The sequence below is a fragment of the Doryrhamphus excisus genome, linkage group LG7 (genome assembly GCF_037039965.1).
Source record: "Doryrhamphus excisus strain RoL-2023G ecotype Guam linkage group LG7, RoL_Dexc_Guam_v1.1, whole genome shotgun sequence".
Taxonomy (NCBI): domain Eukaryota; kingdom Metazoa; phylum Chordata; class Actinopteri; order Syngnathiformes; family Syngnathidae; genus Doryrhamphus; species Doryrhamphus excisus.
Window position 1 is genome coordinate 15,172,501 of NC_136363.1, and position 22,757 is coordinate 15,195,257.

Genomic DNA, 22,757 nt, shown 5'->3' on the forward strand with positions numbered 1-22,757 from the left:
TCTCAGGGTTTGTTTGATTGGTTGTGGGACGACAGACAGACAGAAGAACAATAAGAACAGCAGTTAGTAATGTTAGCCATTAGCTTTGAGAGAGGAGAGTTGCTATTTATGGAGTAGGAAAAGGTTACACCACTATACCATTTTATTGCATATGATGCACAGCAATATTATTCTTCATTTAATCATCGTTATTTGTATTGTATTTGTATTTACATTTTAAAACTAAAATAGTAAATAAAATAAAAAATAACAATAAATAAATATAATATAATATAATATAATATAATATAATATAATATAATATAATATAATATAATATAATATAATATAATTATTATAATATTATAATTCATTCATTCATTCAATTTCTACGGCTTATCCTCACGAAGGTCAGGTGATCTTATGTTATCTAATCTAATCCTAACACAACACAACAAAGACTTTTTTCATACATTATTGCTGGTAATTTTTTTAGTATTCTTTCATTTGAAATCATGACTGAAAGACATCAAAGTGTAGTCAAGCAGAAGTCTTTCATGCAACAAGAGGAAAAAATCCCCAAAGAAGCAAAATCCACCTCTAAACTAGGTGTGCACCTAAAAAGAGTGTTGTTGTTTTTTTATGTAATGAGTCCACACAAAGAGAGAGGTTATCATTCTGCACATTTTGTATCATAACAACATCCGCTTCCTGTAAGCCAGGCCTGCTGCCCGCACACCAACCCAGATCCAGTGGTATCTTTGACTGCTCCATGACAAATATTACCTAGCAAGCGTATGGGTGCCTTCTGTCAATACAGGACTATTTGCATTGCGGCAGGTATCGTATTTCAGCCCCCACGGCACCGTCACATGACAAAGCAACACCCTGCACGCGCAATGACATGATCTACTGTCTGAATTTGATAGCGTTGATAGCTCGCGCCTGCAGGCCATGATGATAATTGTGGAGAACATATGTTCTTTGCTTGGCTTTGCATGAAAGATGGAGTCCTACCTACAGCAAGGTGCCTTTGACACAGTGGAGCGGGCCAAAGAAGGCGCTTTAAAAGCTGGCCAAGCACCGCGTGCGGCTAAACTTGACCCTGGCAACCATGGAGGGTTTGTCTCCTGGACACCGTCACAACAAAACTGAAGCTACCAGCGTCTCCTTCAAGGAGGACACGCGATTGTTCTAAATGTCCATCATGCAAAAGTGACTGGGATGGAATAGACTTTTCCAGACCACCAAACGTGAAAGCGGTGTAAAATGTCGACAAACTAGACAAAATAACTTGACAAAATATGCATAGAAAAAGTTGTAATCTAACAAGAAAAAAATCATAATTTTATGAGAGTAACGTAATATTGTGTAGGAAAATAACATCGTTTGAGGAGCATAACGTTGCAATAATAAAGAAAGACATTTTGTTTGAAGTTAGAACTACAGTGAAAATAAGTTGTCATTTATGTATTAAAAGTTATATTACGGGAATAATATTTAGAAAAAATAGTTTGCAAAAATCTCATACTCTGAGAAAAATATGACAATAAATTTAAATGATTAAGATATTAAGATATATTTCTAGATATAAGTCCTAATATGAGAACCAAAATTGTAAGTGTTGGACAATTAGACAAGATGATTTACAAAGATAATTGAATAAGAAAGTTGAAACATTTTGGAGGAAAACAGCAAAACTAAGGAGCAAAGTTGCCATAGTACTAATGTGCATGCTTTTGCACTACATGGCAATGCTGACGTGCAGATTTGCATCCTTTCATTTTTCACCGTGGACCTCGCTGGGATAAGTTTGGACACTTCCCTGCACGGGTGTGTGCACCATCATCCTATACGCCGCCGAGTATTGGTGACCACAAGACTTCCAGCATCAAGGCTCCAATGAGCATAACACAGTCCCAGTGCACCATTATTTCAAATGGATGAAGTACACCATAATACGCCATGTGCATCTTGCATGGAGTATCCAGTGGGCGAGCCACACCCAGATCCACACCGCATCTAATGGCGGCGGTGGAGCAGTGACTCACTCGTTCCGCTGCCTTCCTCTTTGCTAATAACAGGCTTGGCTGGGAGAGCAGCACGCTTTCCCTGGTATTTTATCGCCGCCATCATGCGACCTGGACTGCAGCAGGCCACTAAAGTGTTGAAGGTAAAGCAAACCGCCACTAACTTGGGGCGAGCTTGTATTTTCAAAATAAAATGACCACCAGCAGTAGATTGGCCTGCGGGTTGCCTGCTCACATCATAAATGACCGGGTGGATACATCATGGTGGTCACATGCTGTATGGAAGTCAGTAGTTATAATTGAGCAGCCATAATTCACGTACTGTATCTTCATACAGAAGCACAGCTAACTAAAACAAATGAAACAGTGGATTCTTTCAAGGGTCCTCCCACGTCTGGTCCCCATGTGAGAGGTCCTCCTCCTCAGTGAAGGGCATTACTGAGGACCACGAAGACTACAATAGTTCCTTCAGTGTGTGTGTGGAGGTTATTTATGACACACAGCTGTTGCCAACATGGCGGACAGGAGGCTGAATGGAGACTCTCCCGTAAGTGTACGAGCAGTGAAACTATAGTGTGTGTAATGGGGGATCTGGGTGTGTTATGCAAGAGGAGGGAGGTCCAGATGTCAACCCTGGAGCCAAAAAAAGTATCGGGAGCGCTCATGTGTCCGTGCGTAAATGGGAGCTTTTTACGCACGAACGCTGTAGAGTGGGCCGGGCTTGACTGCAACTGGAACCCACCCAGAAAGTTTCTCCGCCTCCTCCATGGACCTCGAAGAGCGACAAAACCTGTAGCGAGGGCGCCAAATATCCGCGCTTTGTGCCCCTTTTGAGCGCGCCGTCATGGCCCGTGTGGACGAGGAGATGGCCACCGCCGCTCCCCCCGCCCTCCTCGGCAGCCGAGTGTGTGGACTCGCGTACCGGAGGACGAATTACATCCACGAAATGAGCTGCGTGGAGGTGGGCTCGCACCTTTACAGCCGCATGTGCTGCGCAGGTACGTTGGCTTGCCCTCAGGCGGAGGGGGAGGAGCTTATGGCTTATCGCTTGACGCGGCCCCGCCCACCTGACTGGAGTCACGGTGAACGTGACGTCACGAAGGCTAATTAGCGCAATGGCCGCATTTTTGGTGTAATTTCCTCATCCGACCTGGCAGCAGGATGTGTCTGTGGTGTTGTGACGTCACGACACTTTGTTTACACCACAGACACACGTGGCTTTATAGCTGAGTGAGCTAACTTCATAGCTAACTTTATAGCTGAGTGAGCTAACCTCATAGCTAACTTTATAGCTGAGTGAGCTAACTTCAATTCTTAAATTATAAAATCCACTTCTCAGATCAGTCATGTTCGTTATTTACCATCACAGTCTTATTTTTTGTACATATTTGCATTATTTTCCGAACTAAGTGTTGCTGCTGTGTTGCCATGGCAACCGCCCTCACACACTGCTAATTATGCACAACACTGACAGTGCCCCTCCTTGTCCCCGAGTAACCTTGAACTCGTTGATCCAGTAGGATTTTGCACGGAAACTAAAGTGTTGAGTAGAAAAGTTCGAGGAAGTCATTAGGCGAAGGCGTCACTTGTCGTTGCAGGTTTACACCGCTAGAGGGAGACAAACCTCACTGAAAGACGAAGCCCGATACTGTATGTTGATTTGTAATTATTCACTTTTTTCTTTTATGGAACATTATTTTGTTTGTTTTATTGTATCATCGCATCTATTTTAAGAAAAATAAGTACGTGTTAAAATATATCATTTACCACCTGCACTCATTAGCACATTCTTTACTAACCTTGCAGATAAAACCCAACATGACGAAAAGATGCACTAGGATGTTGTCTTATCAAGTTAATTTTTCATCCGCTTATCTTGAAGTAGCACATTCCACATGCGTTAACAATAACAAACCTCGCCGCGTGCTTCATTGCAGCTTGGCTCTGCATGCCTCATAATGCCTGGGGGCGAGGGGAGGGGGAGGCATCTGGTGGGCGGCTTCCATTGGGTGAACTGATACCTGGCTGGCGCTGGTTGACATTCTTGTCCTCCCGGTGGTGGACACGCATGCTTTCACTTGCACAAGCGACTTTTAGTAGCTTGGAGCGTTTTATTGGTGTGTAAAGTGGCTGCTCCCCCTGTCTGGGGAGATTGGGGGTGGGGGCGTGCCCTCGGATGGAATGCATTGTTGAAATGAAAAATGGTACACTTGATGCAAAATGAGACATCCTTGAAGTCTGTGCTTTCCTGCACTTAGCTATCAGGGGGTGGGTCAAGGTGGGTCTGGGGTCGGGCGGAGGAGGAACCGCGCCCTGCCTCTCCTGTCCCGACAAGCCTCCTCCATGTGGAAGCATCTTAAGAATCCGTTTGTTGGGTCTTTGATGAGTGAGGTGTCTCATTGAGGAACGTACGTGTTATTTCTGGAGTGAAAGTTTCCCAAATTCCAGCACACGTTGGCTGCCTCGGCTTTGCGGTGTTTGGTGCTGCAGTCCGGGTTGGTTTGGTCCATCTTGTACATCAGAGGCTTTGATGGAAGACTGGGACTCAGACATGGAAAACAGATCGTTTCAAATTAAGTGCAGGCGTTCCTAATTGCTACTCGACTACTTGGTTCTGGTCCTGGTTTTGTTCATTGTTTTTTCCTCTTTTTCCATTTCAACAGTTGTTTGTGGTTTTTAAGGAATGCTATTATGTAACGTTTCTTTGGATTTTCCTTCAAATGTACAAGAGAAAACCTGATTCGTGATAAAATGCAATTCACTCACCCTTAACCTGAGCCACACAGTAGCCTTTGGGGTATTTTTGCTAGTCTCATAGGGAATCCAACTTTATCCTAATCTCTCAAATTTGATTTGTGCCTTTGCTCTTGGCCCACGATTCCTTAGATCTTCTTAGGAATCTTGGAAGCATTTTTTGTACGTACGTATTTGCTAACAAACTGTGATGGCGTCTTTGCTGGAGACGCATCGAGACACGGATTCTTCCTTTGCCCTTGATCCATACTTCTTTCAATCTTCTTCGGAGAAAAGTATTTTTTGAAGTATTTTTTGAAGTATTTTTTCACAATCCTAACAAATGAAGAAACTGCAATTAAAACATCATGTCCACAATCTTATGTTGAAGCCTCTACACTTCTTGGGGCTTCTCAGGAATCATACTTGTTGGCACAGTCCTGCTACCAAATGTGATGAAAGCAATACCCTTGTTGGCGGAGGTCAAAGAGCGGCGCTCAAGATCCTCACTAAAATTGTACGGATACTTCATACGGCGTTTGAAAGTCATGCTCCGCCCCTCTTCGATGTTTTGGTGGAAATCAGTCGATTAGTTTCTTGCATAATCCCAACGCTGATGGGAGGTGGAGCTAACGCTAGCGCTGCTCGACGTGGCCGTCAGGATTGGACGCATGAACAGAGGTCAGAGGTCTTGTCTTGGGTGGTCTTTGAGGACTTGGCGGGTTTTTTCAGGGTGTGGTCGCACCTCAACGAGGAGGCTCTCCTCTCTGTGGTGGTGAGTGACACGCTCGCCCGCAGGCAGAGGTTTTTTTTTTTTGCAAGGAAGAAAGCGTGGCAGTGGAACGCCAGTGAGCGTGTGGAGGGAGAGGGAAGCAGTCAGGAAGCCACTGTAGGAACACTCCCACTCCTTCAAGTCCTCACTTCTCCTTCCCGCTGTAAGACTTGCAATTTGGCGTCGGCATGGCGACAGAGCAGAGATTCCGACAGTACTCCTCTGACAGTTTGAGCAGTGACGGCGTCTTCATGGAGGACTCTCCCTACCAGGGGATGCTCAAACCCACCGACTACAGGAAAGGTAGACTTTGGTGTTGGGCTCTGATCAGGCCACGCCCCCTTTATATGTCTGTCACGACCTTTCCTCTTTGAATTGGTCAGCACAGAGGAAGAGAAACAACCATGGATGCATGCAGACTGACCTTGATTTGATTTTGATTAGCTGAGGAGGCGTTCAAGGACCTGACTGATAAAGTGTGATTTGAGTGTAACTGTTGCATCATCCAGCACCAACGTGGAGGCGTGATCCTGCCAGCCTCGTGCGGCCCTTCTTTGGCTGTCCACTTGTCTCAGCGTAGCATTTATGCACAGAAAGTGACGTCCGTCGTGCTGAATTGTGTCGCCAAGCGTGGCGTGGCGGTGCAACATGGTGCACTTGGTGGGGTGTTTGTTCGGTACGATGCGTCGCCTCAGCAGTCGTGTTGAGGAATGTGAGTCCTGCAAGGTGAAACATGTTCCTGCACACGTCACAACAACATGCAGGATGACAGACGTTCTTCACTTTACCACCGCTGACACTTTTTCATCCGTCATTATCTTTTCGAACAACATTAAGGGGCGCTGCTGACCTTTCGGACGCACTGTAGCGCTTTTGAACACACCACCAAACATTGGGGATTTGTTTTTGTTTTCATTCAACTTTTTGTGTGTCTTTCAAAACAACAATTACTGCAATATTGAATATAAAAACTATTAAATCATTATTATTTTCTTTAATATTTTTTTAATCAAATAAAGAAATTCATATTTTAATTTTCATTTTTTATATATTTAAATCTTTTGTCTTTTCTTGCCTCTCTACAGATGAGCGGGACCGAGTCCAGAAGAAGACCTTCACCAAATGGGTCAACAAGCACCTGGTGAAGGTACGAGCACCCAAACAACCTCGGGCGCCAGCATGTACTTTTACATTAGAGTACTTTTACAGAGCTCTTTTCTGGAGGACATCAAAACAAAGCAACTACAGGACTGAAATCTATTTGTGGTGATGTTGGGATAGCCGATGTTACGGTCGGCCATGGCGTGTCTGTGATGTCATTTTTCTAGACACAAAACATGAAAAGCAGCACAAATATGGGTAGATATAAACACAAAACAATCGGCGAGCCGAATGTGGCCCCCAAGCCTAAAGTTTGACACGTGTGTAATACATATTTCCTGCTGTAACTTCTGTTCCGGCCCGCCTCTTAAAGCTACAGTGTTACATTTTGTAGAGTGCGTCCTCCGTCTTCTGTGTGTTTGATGATGCCCAAGCACATATTAGTTTGACTCCATTTGGGCTCTGCAGGGTAATAAGCACAGCCTTTAAAGCCCTGCCTGCACGTACTTCAGTCTTCAAGGTCAAAATGACACCAATGGATCTCTAAAAGAGGGGCAACGCGGCTTGGCGTCGTAGTGCACGTCAGTGATTTGCTTCATTATCCACAATATGTGAACCATTGATATGAATATCAATGATTTCACTGTCTTACGAGGGAAGAACAAAGCGTCAAGGATCTTGTGACTGTCTCAAGATCACCAGAAGACGCTAGCATACTGCAAATTAGTCAAATAAAAGGTCATGTTGTCGTTTTGCTGTAGCAACCATAACCCACATGATTGCATTGTCATATCAGGTTCAACCACACGGACGACTGCAGGGAGTTCAATCTGTAGGGGTGTCCAAAGTGCAGCCCAGGGGCCATTTGCAACTCCTAGCACATTCTAAAAATGTCACCTGACAAGAAAAACATAGCAAAATGTGAAAACATTTGACAATAATAAATTAGGACTGTAATTTTACAACCGCAAATAAAATTTGTAAAAGTATGAAAAAAGTTGAAACATTAAAGAAAACGGGGAAGGGGGATGCAAAGAGTGAAGTAATAATGGGCTTTTTCACCATATATGACAAAGCTGAGATGCATATGATTATATTTAACTTGTTCGCATATCTTAACATATCCACATTCAAGTTACCCTATCGGCAGGTTCACCGAGCTCCCAATCTCATTGCACATCACTGAAGCCATTCCATGCAAGCCTAGAGAGCCCTTTCCCAGCTGTTGACAGTAATATTCACTTTTTGCTTCTTGTTAGTTGGTATGAAATTATGAAAAAAGTGCAACTTATAGTGTGGACATGATGGTGTATATACAGTACAGTACAGTGCATACTGTATTGTTGTGTGTTGGTTATTGCAATATAATAAAATATTGTACAGGTGTGCCTGTGATGTGCGTCCTGTGATAGCATCACGCAGAGCACTCAGTGCACGGGGTGTGTTCATAACACACGTTGTCTGCCTTCGTGGAAAGGAGACGCTGCGGAAGATGACTCACTCTCAGGTTTTCTCATGAGAAGAGGAACAAAGCCGATTGTTTCTTGATCAGGGCCGTGTGACTGACCAAGGACACCGGGCACTTCGCTGCTCGACTTCTGCTAGTTATGGATGGGACCAAAAGGCCGGTTATTGGACTGCCTATAATGCCGAATAATGACAAGGCAGGAATGTCCAAGGTGCGGCCCTGGGGGGAATTTTTTTGCTCACAGCCCGTTTGAATATTGCTGTGTGTATTTGCCAGACGGCCACCATAGTTTTATCATCTTTATCATCATTTTTCCAAACTTTTTCCAGCGAGGGCCACACTATGAAATATGAAGGGGTGCGACTTTGCCACTGATGTTTGTAAAGCAACACAAACAAACAAAGTAGATATGCTAACAAGTTCATATATTTCAATGCATCTCAGCTTTGTCATACAGGTGAAAAAGTGTATTATTCGTACCAACTTACATCTTAGCACTTGCTTTCCATTTTTGCTGTCTTCCTATCCTTTCCAAAAATTTTCTTTTCGGAACATTTCTACTTTATTCTCATGATATCAGCTTTGCCATAAACATTCAAAAAATGACAGCTTGATTTTGTTTTGTTTGTAATGATATTTCAACTTCACAAACAAAAAATATTTCGACTCTATGCTACTAAATTGACATTATTTTTCCTCCTAATATTACAAGATTATTCTGGATAAATTGCGTCTGTTTTCTTGTTAGAATTGGACTTTTTCTCTTAATATTTTGACTTCATTCTTGTACAATATAATCTTTTTACTTTTTACTTCAATTTTTTTTACTTCAACTATTTCAACTCTATTCTTGTATACATTTTTTATCCTTGAGTTTTGATTTTGCCATTCTTGTAACTTGTAACTATTCTTGTAAAAATCACAACTTTGTTGGTTGTTTTGTTTCTCATAATATTACAATTTTAAATTTCATTTCAACTTTTTTTTCTTCAAAAGTCAAAATCCAAAACCAGCGTCTGCATACTTTCATTTTTCAATCTTTTCTCATCACCGTCTGTCTTCCTTCGATCCTCCACACCCGTCCCGTCTTTCCCTGCCAGCACTGGAAGGCCGAGGTAGGTTCTTGTCTGCATTCCACCTTCTTATTTAAGCGTGCCAACCTGCTACTCACTCTCTGGCGTCAATGTTTGACCAACGTGTGCAAGCCTTTCTAAAATAAACATTCACTGCTCCTCCACCTCATTTCATCATTGACACATCGTTTGAGGTTACGTTTAGGAAAAGGACAAGTGCAACAGGCCCATGTTAGCACACGAGCAGGAATCATATCCTACATCAGGGGTGTCCAAAGTGGCACGTTGTTTTCTGGCATGTTGTAAAAATATAATTATTTCATGTATATTTTATAGAATCTAAATATATCAAACGATATATACAATAATCTCTTTATGGTTTATGATTGGTGAATTTCCACAATATAAGATTTCCTATTTATTAATCCAATATTATAGATCTAAACTTTTACAAACTTTGTTTTTTTTACTATTAGAGCCCTTTCGACATGAAATATCATCCCTATAGCCAGATTTACACTCTATTGCCCAGTATAATAGACACAATGAGTAGGGATGTCCGATAATTATAGGCCCGATATCAGCATAAAAATGCGTTATCGGTTGACAAAGTATATTTTCCCAATCATGAAAAAGGATATTTCAAAAGTGCTGTATACAATACATACGTATGTGTTCATTCCGCCACAGGCGATATGTCATGTTGCACATATGGTATTGGCTGACATCGCTATCGGAAATTGAGAGTTGGACAATATCGTTTTTTGACAAAAAAGCCCATATCGGACATCCCTAATGATACGAGAAAATAAGAGATGTATAGTTTTTATTAGCAGGTTCAAGGCCTGGTGGTGCCGTCAAATGGTTCTAAAATGTAAAACATAAATATCCACAACGCCAAAAAGCTGATTTGTATTTCATGACCTCATAATTTTGTTCCAAAAACTGTGCATTACCTGCTGACTTGAAACAGTTGGAAACATAGTTGGTGAGAGTGAGTTCCACAACCCGGCTGTTTTGGGGATGTAGGAGTAAAGACGACACTGGGTGTTGGACTCGGGAATGTTGACGACGTAGGGGTGTCGGAGTTGTAGGCATCGTTGCTTCAGCAGGCAGGATTCCGTGCTCTTTCAATGATATCAATTGTTTGGGTTTCTGCACAGGACTTCCTGCAGCGGCTATTGTCTCATCAATGTAACATTGCTGACACCTGGTGGTCAGTGTAGAATACTACATATCACAGTGTCCTTCAATGTGTTTTCTGAATGCCTTACACGGACGCCATCCAAATCTTAAGACCAGTCGATAAATTGCTAGAATATGTATTTTGCACATTCAGACCTTAATGAGCTTTTATGTAGAACTGCAATACCCAAAAGCAAGAAGGGGGACTTGGACAAAAAACATTTGGAACTTAAATCTAAAAAATAATAAAAGGTTATTTTTCACCTGATCAAAAGTTCAAGACCATAGGCTATAAAAGCCAAAATCTGCTTCAAAATGGTCATTTTCTGTCAGGCATTGACACGGTCATGCCCTCCTGATGGCTTTCTCTTCTGGGATGGTGGAGCTGCCGAAGCTGCCGAAGCTGCCGAAGCTACCGAAGCTGCCGAAGCTGCCGAAGCTGCCGAAGCTGCTGAAGCTGCCGAAGCTGCCGAAGCTGCCGAAGCTGCCGAAGCCGGGCCTCTGGCAGTGTGCCATGGCTGCTGAGCTTGGACGCAGTAAGACGCTCATTCGACCTTTTTGGAAAGATCCTCAACATTACAGAACAAAAAAAGTCAAGTGGTACACCCCAAAAAATGACAATGATCCAATGGGCTGTCCGTCAAGACACGGGGCGGTCCTGGGCCCATATGAAGGCCCTTACTGGTGCCGACTGCAGCACAATAACCATCAGATGCCATCAAAAACCAAAAAGGAATTCAAAGACCTGGTCTCCTTAACACCACAAAACTGCCCGTTTAGTCTTTGGAAGGGAACATCAAACATGGGACATTGAAAGGTGGACAAATGTTTGATTCTCTGATGAGAAAAAATGTAACCTTGGCGGTCCGGATGGCTTCCAAAGTTACTGGCATGACAAGGAGATCCCACCACAGTGGCACAGTGGAGGGGGGTTCTATCATGAGCCAGGGTGCTTTTTTTCATTCAGTACAACACCGGAGCTTTGTGTGGTGCAGGGTTGTCAAACGGTGGACAAGCATCCCTCATAACCAAGGACAACGCTGAAGTTCATGATGCTGGCTTGACCAAGGACTGCTTCTTCTCTGTTGGACCATCATGTTCCCCCGATTGACATCCCATGGAGAACATTTGGGGATGGATGGCAAGGGAAGTTGACAGATAGTTGATGTCTTTGTTGAAGACCAATGTTCCCAGCGCTCGCATCAAGCATGCCTAAAGCCATTTTTTTAACAAGAATGGTGGAGCTACTCATTGCCGACATTTTTTTCTTTTGCTTTGGGGAGTTTTTGGCCATTTTTGGAGCGATGGTCTTCAACTTTTCATCAGCTGATTCATCTATTTCATTATATACAGTATTTTATATATCAGCTATTTCACTTGAATTGGAGTTTCCAATAAAAGTCCCACTCCCTCTTCTTGTTTTTGCATATCGTAGCTCCACTTAAAACCTCATTAAGATCCAAGTAGTAGTATTTGATGTAGTATTTGAAGTATGTTTATTATTGTGCTTGTAGTTTGCTGTGCTGCATCATGCTGGGACATGTTTCTAATGTTGACCATCCTCATCATGCAAATATATGCAAATACTACTACTAGTACTACTACTCCTGTTACTATGAGTACTACTGATAATAGTAGTAATGTTGTGTTTTAGGCCCAGCGACACGTCAGCGACCTGTATGAGGATCTTCGAGATGGACACAACCTCATCTCCCTGCTGGAGGTGCTCTCTGGAGAGACGCTGGTGAGAAGCTACCTTTCACTTTCGTGCCCCCCCCGACCACACCCCCCGCTTCATGTGCTGTCTTCTTCTTCTATTGTTGTTGACTTGTGTTGCACGCACGGACTAATTGTCATTCTCGGCTGCCATCTTGAGTCATGTTTGCCGTCTGCTGACCTTTGACCTAACCCCCCCCCCGACCCTGTGCCTTCCTCTCTTGTGATGTTCTTGCCATGCTAGCCGAGGGAACGTGACCTAGTGAGGAACGTGCGGTTGGTGAGTGGTGTGTGCACCGCCTGCCTGCAGCATGTGTCCACGCCCCCACCCCAGGCCCCCTGAAACGACCCCCCCACCGCATCAAACATGTTGAAGTGATGAGGGATTATTATTATTGCCACCTACACAATATAATGTGCTATGTATCTTTTATTATTCATTTAGATTTTTATTTGTATTTATATTTAAACAATAATACTGCTAATACAATCTACATGGAAGAAATTATTCATAAAATAATTCAACTTAAATAATACATTGACATATTTCATTAAAATTATCTAAAAAATATGTAATAAAAAATTACAAAAAATTTAACTAATTCATCATTATTATTTGTTTTAAAAAGTAAAATACAAATTTATTGAAAATTAAACTATTTCTTTTTTAATGACACAATGGAATGATGATGATGATGTTTATACAAAATTAATAAAAATATACTTCATACAAGTTTGAATATTTTGACTTGATGACAAAGTAAATATGTATACAGTATATTAGGGATGTCCAATATTGACGCCGATATTGTCAATTTCCAGTACCGATCATCCGATACTGATATACTGTATGTAACATGACATAATATTTGAAACAGTATCTGTTTTCATGATTGGGAAAAAATGCGATACCAAGCGGGCTGCTAAATATAGATACAGATAATTATTGGACATCCCGAATTAGTTCCAAAAAAATTAAATATAATATGCATTTAAAATTTACAATGTACTTATTTATGAAAGAATATGGTGTATACAAAATAAAATACTCAAAAAATCAAATCAACAATAATAATAAAATAGCAATTACATGCGTGAAAACAATACAGAATAAAAAAAATAAATTTTGTGTTACCATAAGACAAATACAAACTCGCTTAAGTCTCACTGAACGTTAGCAATCGGTCGTTGGGGCGGCTTCATTGGAATGAAAGCAAGAAAAAGCAATATATTGGTCTGCATGTGACATACTTCCATGCTGCATCAAACATGTTTAGGCTGAAGGCCCCCCCCCCAAGTGTCAGGAATGACATTGTGTGTCCTTACAGTGGTTTCAAGTCGTGCCTCTATAAAAGTTGATTGCGCTTATGACCGATGCATGATGATAAACCGGAGCCCAGGTTGTTCTCGGGGAGGAAGCTTGAAATTTCTCACGTCCATCATCATCATCATCACCAACACCTGCAACCTGCAGATGTCATGCAGGCTCGCCTTGTCAAGTCAGTTGATGTTTTTTTTAACCTTTATGTTCTCCGGTGTCTTGCAGCCGCGGGAGAAAGGTCGCATGCGCTTCCACAAGCTCCAGAATGTTCAGATCGCTCTGGACTTCCTCAAGCACCGACAGGTTCTTATTTCATTTCATTTAAAGATGATTTCTCTCTCATCTTGGTTCATCGATTGGTTAGAAAATGATACTTGTGGCTTCTGAAGGTCAAACTGGTCAACATCAGGAATGATGATATCGCAGACGGAAACCCCAAGTTGACCCTGGGCCTCATTTGGACCATCATCCTTCACTTCCAGGTAGGTCTTTGGTAACACTGCAATCATTTTTACATTAGCCACGTATACATTGAGCCAAATACATTGGGTTTATTTGCTCATATTATATTATATTATATTATATTATATTATATTATATTACATTACATTACATTACATTACATTACATTACATTACATTACATTACATTACATTATATTATATTATATTATATTATATTATATTATATTATATTATATTATATTATATTTAAAGACTTTTAAAGAGCATTCATTTGTCAGAAAATTTCTGGTGAATGAAAATGCAGCTTTGGAAATGTTGCGTGTACAGCGGTGGGAGTCCACATGATGTTTCCATGCTAGCTCCAACGGGTGTAACGGTCGCATTGGGACGCGGGGATTGTTTTCCTGTGTGATTCACTGCCCCCCTCAGGAAAGCCAAGGGGGCAAAGATGTGGGTGTGATGGCCTTAAAGTGCGGTGGGAACGACCCAAACCACCACCAGCATCTTTACAGAGCTTAGATTTCATTTTAAGACCAAAAACAACCAACAAATGTTTTAGTTGATGAAAAGAAGGAAGTGGATGCTCTTTCAAGAAATAGGGTGGAGGGCTAATTTCCATTCAGCGTCTGAATCACACTTTGTCAGGGTTTCCCCTTTATTTAGAAATGTGCCTTCCTCCACCCTTTCCTGCAAAAAAAAAACCCAAACTGAAAGTTTGCATGAGTCATGAACACAATGGCAAACATATGCAGCATTAGTAAGAACATCAATTTATCTTTTGCTTATTTTCTATATTTCTATAATAAAATGTTGTTATAGTAAATTAAATTGATTCGATTTTTTATTTCTTTTATTTTTATTATACTTTTATTTTGCTCTATTTCTATATTTAATTGAATTCAATTGAATTCAATGCAAGTGTGAAAAGTTCTTTGAGAATTCTAACCTGTACAACTATACTGAAAAATAAAGATTGTATTTCTATAGCAGAAGTGTAAAAAGTCTGGTAGTCAAGTAGTTAAGGTGTCTCTAGTAGTTTGGACCTGTCCAAAAAACAAGCTGTAATAAAAAGAAAAAGACAAAAGGTGATTTCCTGACATTGTTGCAGTGTCCGCTGCTGCTTATGTGGTAAAACCCCACCCATGTGGCATGTCACGATGCCTAAAACAAACACCCAGGACCCTGCAGGGGTTTCATGGGCACATGTAATGACCAACAGTAGTAGTTGACTTTTTCATTTTCAGTGTCTGTTCAGTGTCAGAGTCATTCATTTGGGAGGAAATATTTGGGAATTAGCTTGTGGAAGTCCTGGGGAAACATTCCTTTTGAAAAAAACTTGATGAATGACTCATTGCTCAGGACTTTTGTTGTGTGTCTGTTTGTGTTAGACTGACTTTCACCGAGCTTTAGAAAGTGACTCATGTCAATTTTTGGGGGGAAAATGTGGGCAGATGACTCCACAAATGGAAAAGAACCATCACGAGGGGAGTCACTTCATTAGGTACAACTGCACTCACGCCCCCCCCCCCCCTGCAGATCTCTGACATTCAGGTGAACGGCCAGTCGGACGACATGACGGCCAAGGAGCGCCTGCTGCTGTGGTCCCAGAGGATGGTGGAGGGCTACCAGGGTCTTCGTTGCGACAACTTCACCAGCAGCTGGCGGGACGGCAAGCTCTTCAACGCCATCATACACAAACACAGGTGACCCCTTCACTGCTTAGCAGAGCTCGCCTTCCGACGCTTGAGGCGTTCAAGGACCGCGGGATATCATCTCCGCCTGGAGTGATTGTCGGGTTTCATGGCAGGGCACTCTCGAGCCGATCCGGGACCGTTTACATACTGGAAGATGAACTTTGACTTTCTTGGTTGTCCACAAGTGTAAAAAGAAGTTAAGCACTTGAATAGTAAGATGTTGCAAAAAAGGCATTCATATATGACATTTTGTGTAATTTCACAAATAGAAGAAGTCAATAAGAATTGAAAAGAAGCTTTATTTGTACCTTATAACTTACAGCAGTTGTGTTTTTTTGGGTGTCGTCCCGCCCAAAGTCTGAATTTGGCATCCTCCTGGTTGGTGTTGCATCACACGGATGAAGTGACTCCCGCGCCATAGTGGAGGAAGACGAGTGTCTGCGGCGCTTCGGTGAAGCTAGCAATAACTTTTTTGTGCCGCCATGTTGAGGAGGTTACGCTCAAAGAGAAATCGGAAGAGCGAAGAGGCTGTGGTGGAGACCCAGGTGGGCTCGGAATCAGGTGGTCCCGGTGGAGGCGTGATCCACCTGAGCAGGGACAGACTGTCCTACAGACGGGCCTGCTACCTGGAGGAAGACTTGAGCGTGCTCATGTAGATGTCTTTTAGTCCTCTGAGATGTGCCGTGCTTGTGCTCGCATGCTATCAGACCTGGCTTATCAAGTCTTTGGGGAATTTCAAGCTTTTGCGGTCTTGCCCACGCGTGTTCCGTCTCGTTCCTGTCCTCCAGACAAACTAACAAAAACTAACACTTGACAGCCTTCATGCCTTAAACGTTGCTTAACAGGCCCACCCTCATCGACATGGACCAAGTGGGCCGCCAGAGCAACCAGCAGAACCTGGAGCAGGCCTTCAGCGTGGCCGAGCGCGAGCTGGGCGTCACCAGGTTGCTGGACCCGGAAGGTGAGGAGGCAGAGTAGGACGCCGCCTGCCAGGAAAATCATCAAACAATGACATCATCTTTGCTTCCAGATGTGGACGTGCCACATCCTGACGAGAAATCCATCATCACGTACGTCTCCTCGCTTTATGACGTCATGCCGCGGGTGCCGGACGCTCAGGACGGCGTCAAAGCCAACGTAAGTCCTCCAGTTCTGTTATGGTGGGGTACCTCTAGGGGCGGGCTTTTAGACAGGAACGTAGATCGACACGATGTTAGCGCCAAGTGTTGTCGTGTAGGAGCTGGAGCTGCGCTGGCAGGAGTACTACGAGCTGGTCACGATGCTCCTGCAGTGGATCCGACACCACGTCCTCGTGTTCGAGGAGCGCAAGTTTCCCACCAGCTACGAGGAGATCGAGGTACCCGGTGGCCGCCGCTGTTGCTTGTGTCTTATCCAGGAAGTACACTTGACCCATGGCCGCCGTCCTCCTACAGGTTCTGTGGCGTCAGTTCCTCAAGTTTAAGGAGACGGAGCTCCCTGCCAAGGAGGCGGACAAAAACCGATCCAAACACATCTTCAAGTCCTTCGAGGTAAGTGGCATGGATGGCATCCTCATTTGCATAATGATTGCCATTTTTATGGCAGCAAATAACTCAGCAAAAAATGATGACAGAAGACAGACGACACCAGGACCCCGAAAAAGGACCCACCGCTCGTTGAGAAGAGCCGTACAGTCTTCTATCAGGGTCCAATAAGGCCAGAAATAGTCCATAGATTTAGCACTTTTATGGAAAAGAGATTTGACATTATTACTGCTTTTAAAAATAACATACCTTTTCTTTAATATTTCAATTTTTATTAATTTTTTTTATTAAAAATGATTAAAATGACATTATTGTTCCTCATAATATTACAAGTTTATTCTTGTTAAATCCAACTTTTTTGTCTGAATATATGATATATATTCGATTTAAATTCCATCTTGTAAGACTGCCATAATAGTGGGACTTTTGAATTATATGTCCAATTTTTTTTAAATGAGAATCTCGAGAGTCTGAAAACTCCTAAAATTTAGCAACAAAGCGGCTATGTCAGCAACACTGAGCCCTCTTGCTACATCTTCTTATGCTCTGTTAAGAAGCAGAGGGAGATGCCGTCTGCTGTACTGAGTTGTATTGACAAGCGCCATTCGGAGGTCATCATGGGTGAAGGGTGAACAGGAAGCGCCAAATGTGGGTGTGTGTGTCTGCAGGGTGCGGTCCAGGCAGGCCACGTCAAGGTGCCGCCAGGCTGCCACCCGTTGGACGTAGAAAAGGAATGGGGTCGGCTGCACGTGGCCATCCTGGAGCGGGAGCGACTCCTGAGGATGGAGTTCGAGAGGCAAGTCCACCCCCCCCAGCCCCTCATGAATAAAAAAAAATCCAGAGATGACATAAATCGGATAAAGGAGTCACAAGGTTCGTACAGTGTGACCAGCATGACTCATCTCCATGTTGGCACTAAAACCAGCCGAGGAGGTCGGAAAGGGGAAACTCATGACACGGTTGCCATTGGCGCCACAGCAGCCGTCCAACAACAACATGATGATGTTTGCACATAGAATCACAAGACAAGCAGGGCAAGCGCTCTGTTATTGTACTTCTGTGCGACGACTTGCAGGGAGCCATCATGGCGTTCATGCATCAGGGATACGACTTTAAGTTTAAATTCCGCCAGAGGACGGCGTGAGTGCTCCGACTCTTCACTTAAGCTGCTTTGACTTATGATCTTTGACACCCAACTCTCTTCCCACCGCAGGCTGGAGCGACTCCAAAGGATCGTCAGCAAGGTCCAGATGGAGTCTGGGGTGTGCGAGGAGCAGCTCAATCAGGTGGAGACTCTGCTGCAAACGGTGAGGCTCCACGCCGGTTGATGCCGTCAAATGAAATGAAAACAGGAAGTGACATCACCGGTCCGTCGGTGGCGTTGCAGGACGTGCGGATGTTGAGCTCGGGCAAACCAGCTCAGCACACGGCCGAGGTGGAGGCGGACCTGGAGAAAGCAGAGGGGATGATTCGCTTCCTCTTCAACGACGTTCAGATGCTGAAGGACGGGCGCCACCTGCAGGCCGAACAGATGTACCGCAGGTACTAGCTGATACCTTCCTAAGTACACGTACCTTGTCTTGCCTTGTCTTACCGTAGTGTAAACATTTCAAAGAAGTATGTACCATAACGTTGATTTTATTTCAATCACAGCCATCGTTTCAAATGAAAGAGCTTTTATTTCTTTTTTTTAATCTGCTTGGTCTATTTTATGGTGTCTTAGTTAACAGAGATTAAGATTAATTAATTAAGATTAATTTGAAAATTCAATGTAATCATTTCTTTGTTCAATGCTGCTTAAAAATATAATAAATATTGTGTTTGTTGCTGATATTTCTTTGCTTTTTTATTGTATTTCTTATATATTATATTTCAGATATTTTTATTTGTATTTAATTTTTTAGACTGATATGATTTTAGATCGTATATATACTACATCCCCAAAATATCGATATATGCTAAGGTCCATATCGCCCAACCCTGAAAATGGCCCATTGATGGCTTCTGTCTCCAGAGTGTATCGTCTCCACGAGCGGCTGGTGAACCTCCGCAGCGAGTACAACTTGCGCCTCAAGTCTGGTGTGACCATGGCACAGATCCCCATGACCCAGATCCACCAGGTCCAGGTCCTGCAGCAGGCCCCCGTCAGGCTGCGACCCGAGCTGGACGAGGTCACACTGCGCTACGTGCAAGACCTGCTGGGCTGGGTGGAGGAGAACCAGCAGCGGGTGGACCAGGGCGAATGGGGCTCTGACCTGCCCACCGTGGAGTCCCAGCTGGGCAGCCACCGCGGGCTCCACCTGTCTGTGGAGGAGTTCCGTTCCAAGATTGAAAGGGCCAAGGCGGATGAGGTGATGATCGTTAACGGCGTTAACAGGCTTTGGTGTCGTGTGTAGGCTTTGGCTTTGAACTATGACCTCTCTGCTGCAGAGCCAGGTCTCACCGGCGAGTAAGGCCGCCTACCATGACTACCTGAACAAAGTAGATCTTCAGTACGGGAAGCTTCTGGTGAGTCTTACCAACATGTGACCTGTGCTAAACACTTCATTAGGTCCTCCAAAGACAATGCGGTGATATACGCACGCCAACTTCTGCTCTTAGAAAGCTTCCAAGGCCCGCCTTCGCTACCTGGACCAGCTCCACGCCTTCGTCACCGCCGCCACCAAGGAGCTGATGTGGCTGAACGAGAAGGAGGAAGAGGAGGTCAACTACGACTGGAGCGAGCGTAACACCAACGTGGCGGCCAAGAAGGACAACTACTCGGTAACCCGGGTGGCGTCCGCCTGGGGCGGGGAGGCGGGTTACACCTGTACCCATCAGTGGTTCGACTGCGACGTCTCGTGTCACGTCTGCAGGGTTTGATGAGGGAGCTGGAGCTGCGGGAGAAGAAGATGAACGGCGTCCAGGTGACGGGAGACAAGCTACTGAGAGACACCCACCCAGGCAGGAAGACCATAGAGGTAGGCTCCTCCTCAGGCCCCGCCCCCACCCCGCTCCCTGCATACATAAGATGTTGGCGCCCTTCTGCAGGCCTTCACCGCTGCTCTGCAGACTCAGTGGAGCTGGATCCTCCAGCTGTGCTGCTGCATCGAAAGCCACCTCAAGGAGAACACCGCCTACTTCCAGGTGGGTTTTTCTTGGCAGTGCTAGCATACATGTGGTCCACCTCGGGCGTCCATACTTCTGGACCTCCCTCTGTGATTGTGACTTAGTGAAAAATAGTGAATAATATAGAAATACATGCAGTATAGCAACAAAAATGAAAGGACGCAACTTTGCTGCTTTGATATTTTCCAAAGCAACACATGGAGATATGCTAAGAAGTTATCTAACCCTAACCCTATTTAAATGTATCTCATCTTTATCATATACTGCAGGTGAAAAACGTAATCTTAACATGAACAGAAGGAGCAGTCAATGGGGGTCTGCATAGCAGAACAGCCCATCTCTATACTTATACTTATGCTGCGTAGTGCGGCCAAAACCGCAGGAAGGACCCCCACACACGTTACATCTCCGGAATCTTGACGCTAGGGACTATGTCGCTATTTATTTTTGGAAAGTTTTGTGTAACCATAGCGACGCTATTAAGGAAAATGTTCAAAAATGGGCCACCAGATTAGGTAAACCTGTTCTACTCTTAGGACAGCAAATGCCAGAGAAAAAAACGAGAATTTACAGACTTTTCACAGCCTTGATCACATAGAAACATGATTAATGGCTCATTTTTGAGACAAATGTCTCTCTGTAGCTAATTTGTTTTTTCGTTGGATGTTTAGTTTTGGCTCTATCTTCGGTGTGCGCAGGGCCAAAATCCACCTCGTCTCTCACTCTAGCGCTACAGCATAGGAGGTTGAAAAATAACTTTTGCAAACAAGTCCTCCTCCTGGCCACGCCGTTTTAGCTAGCTTGATTTCTTTTGGTGAAAATGTAGGAATCTTCGTTTTCTTCTTTCAAAAAAATGTCACTTTTACATCTGAGGGATGTACGGATTGCCTTCTGTGGCCCCTAAAAAATCTCCCATTGACTCCCATGTTAAAGATGCCATCTTTTGTTTCTCCAACTCTTCAATTTTCATCTCGTCCTATTGTGGTCATTTCTCAACCGATTTGCAAAACGAGCAGGTCTATGCGAAGCCCCAACGCTCGGGCCGCTCACGGCTGTCTTGTGGTGTCAATATCTCGAATCGTTTGGCCGTAAGAAGCTTCTGTTCGACATGAGGGATTCAGGTGGGGTGCTGGAGCCTATCCCAGCTATCTTGGGGTGAGGCGGGGTACACCCTGGACTGGTGGCCAGCCAATCCCAGGGCACATATAGAGAAACAACCATTCACACTCACATTCATACCTCTGAACAATTTGGAGTGGCCAATTAACCTAGCATGTTTTTGGAATGGGGGAGGAAACCGGAGTACCCGGAGAAAAGCCACGCATGCACGGGGAGAACATGCAAACTCCACACATGAGATGTGGAGTGCACCGAGCATGGAATCGAACTCGGGTCTCCTGGCTGTGTGGGCTGCACGCTAACCACTCCAGCCAGAACTTTGCTATAAATAAATATGTGCACCTCTTTTCCTGCCGATGCAGTTTTTTGCTGATGTAAAAGAGGCCGAGGACAAGCTGACCAAGATGCAGGACACCATGAAGAGGAAGTACACATGCGAGCGCTCCACCACCGTCACACGGCTGGAGGACCTCCTGCAGGACGCCGCCGTGGGTTCATTCATTTAGCGTTGTCAGTTGGTTTTGAGATGTCCTCCTAACACGTGATAGGCGTTGCTTCCAGGATGAGAAGGAGCTGCTGAGTGAGTTTAAAACTCACCTGGAAGGCCTGAAGCGCCGCGCCAAGACCGTGGTGCAGCTGAAGCCGCGCAACCCCGCCACCCCTATCAAGAACAAGCTGCCCATCCAGGCGGTGTGTGACTTCAAGCAGATGGAGGTAGGACGGTGCTTTTAAAGCCAGTTGGCCAGTAGATGGCGCTGACGCATCATCCCCCACCCTCCAGATCACCGTCCACAGAGGAGACGAGTGCGCCCTGCTCAACAACTCCCAGCCGTACAAGTGGAAGGTGCTCAACCGAGAGGGCAGCGAGGCGTCTGTGCCGTCCATCTGCTTCCTGGTCCCGCCCACAAACAAGGACGCCATGAGCAGCGTTGCCGGGTGAAGACCACCCCTCCCAAAAAAGACAACTATAAAAACAAACCAAAAAAAACACTCACCATCCTCCTTCACCTTCTTCAGGCTGGAAGGGAACTTGCAGAAGCTGCAGAACTTGTGGCAGACCTTGTTTGTAGACCTGAGGAGCCTCGTGTCCTGGCAGTACCTCATGCGAGACATCCACATCATCAACACCTGGAACATCTCCATGGTAACACCAGACACTGTCCTCTCATTCCTGAGCAGGACAAACTCATCATCATTGTGTGACAGTTCAAGACCCTGACGGTGGAGGAGTACCGGCTGGCCCTGAGGAACCTGGAGCAGCACTACCAGGACTTCCTGAGAGACAGCCAGGATTCCCAGACGTTCGGAGCCGAGGACCGCATGCAGGTGGAGTCCAGCTACAACAAGGCCAACCAGCACTACAACACGCTGGTCAGCACAGCGGAGCAAGGTGCGTCTCTGGGTGTCCTTCCAAGTCTTTAGCAGACTCCATTTGAAAGCGTCCATCATGTCCTCAAGTCAGTCCATTAGA

General features: G+C 44.4%; 1 protein-coding gene across 17 annotated transcripts in view; it reads left to right on the forward strand.

Moving 5' to 3' along the window:
* Window positions 1-22,757, forward strand: part of pleca (plectin a) — a 75,326-nt gene that overhangs the window by 34,123 nt on the left and 18,446 nt on the right. For 8 of the 17 annotated variants that reach the window (XM_058047992.2, XM_078792229.1, XM_078792228.1 and 5 more), the window contains 23 exons: window positions 6,600-6,661; window positions 11,996-12,085; window positions 12,302-12,337; window positions 13,604-13,681; window positions 13,768-13,860; window positions 15,379-15,545; window positions 16,382-16,497; window positions 16,567-16,673; window positions 16,774-16,893; window positions 16,970-17,065; window positions 17,728-17,855; window positions 18,273-18,366; window positions 18,447-18,601; window positions 19,074-19,410; window positions 19,490-19,567; window positions 19,661-19,822; window positions 19,915-20,019; window positions 20,090-20,185; window positions 21,649-21,774; window positions 21,848-22,000; window positions 22,068-22,222; window positions 22,304-22,430; window positions 22,493-22,676. In XM_058047992.2, the coding sequence (XP_057903975.2) occupies window positions 6,600-6,661; window positions 11,996-12,085; window positions 12,302-12,337; window positions 13,604-13,681; window positions 13,768-13,860; window positions 15,379-15,545; window positions 16,382-16,497; window positions 16,567-16,673; window positions 16,774-16,893; window positions 16,970-17,065; window positions 17,728-17,855; window positions 18,273-18,366; window positions 18,447-18,601; window positions 19,074-19,410; window positions 19,490-19,567; window positions 19,661-19,822; window positions 19,915-20,019; window positions 20,090-20,185; window positions 21,649-21,774; window positions 21,848-22,000; window positions 22,068-22,222; window positions 22,304-22,430; window positions 22,493-22,676 (2,865 nt within the window). Of the gene's footprint in view, window positions 1-2,410; window positions 3,008-5,594; window positions 5,818-6,599; window positions 6,662-11,995; window positions 12,086-12,301; window positions 12,338-13,603; window positions 13,682-13,767; window positions 13,861-15,378; window positions 15,546-16,381; window positions 16,498-16,566; window positions 16,674-16,773; window positions 16,894-16,969; window positions 17,066-17,727; window positions 17,856-18,272; window positions 18,367-18,446; window positions 18,602-19,073; window positions 19,411-19,489; window positions 19,568-19,660; window positions 19,823-19,914; window positions 20,020-20,089; window positions 20,186-21,648; window positions 21,775-21,847; window positions 22,001-22,067; window positions 22,223-22,303; window positions 22,431-22,492; window positions 22,677-22,757 lie in introns of those variants that run through there. The other 9 variants (XM_058047995.2, XM_058047996.2, XM_078792231.1 and 6 more) reach the window with 6 other exon arrangements.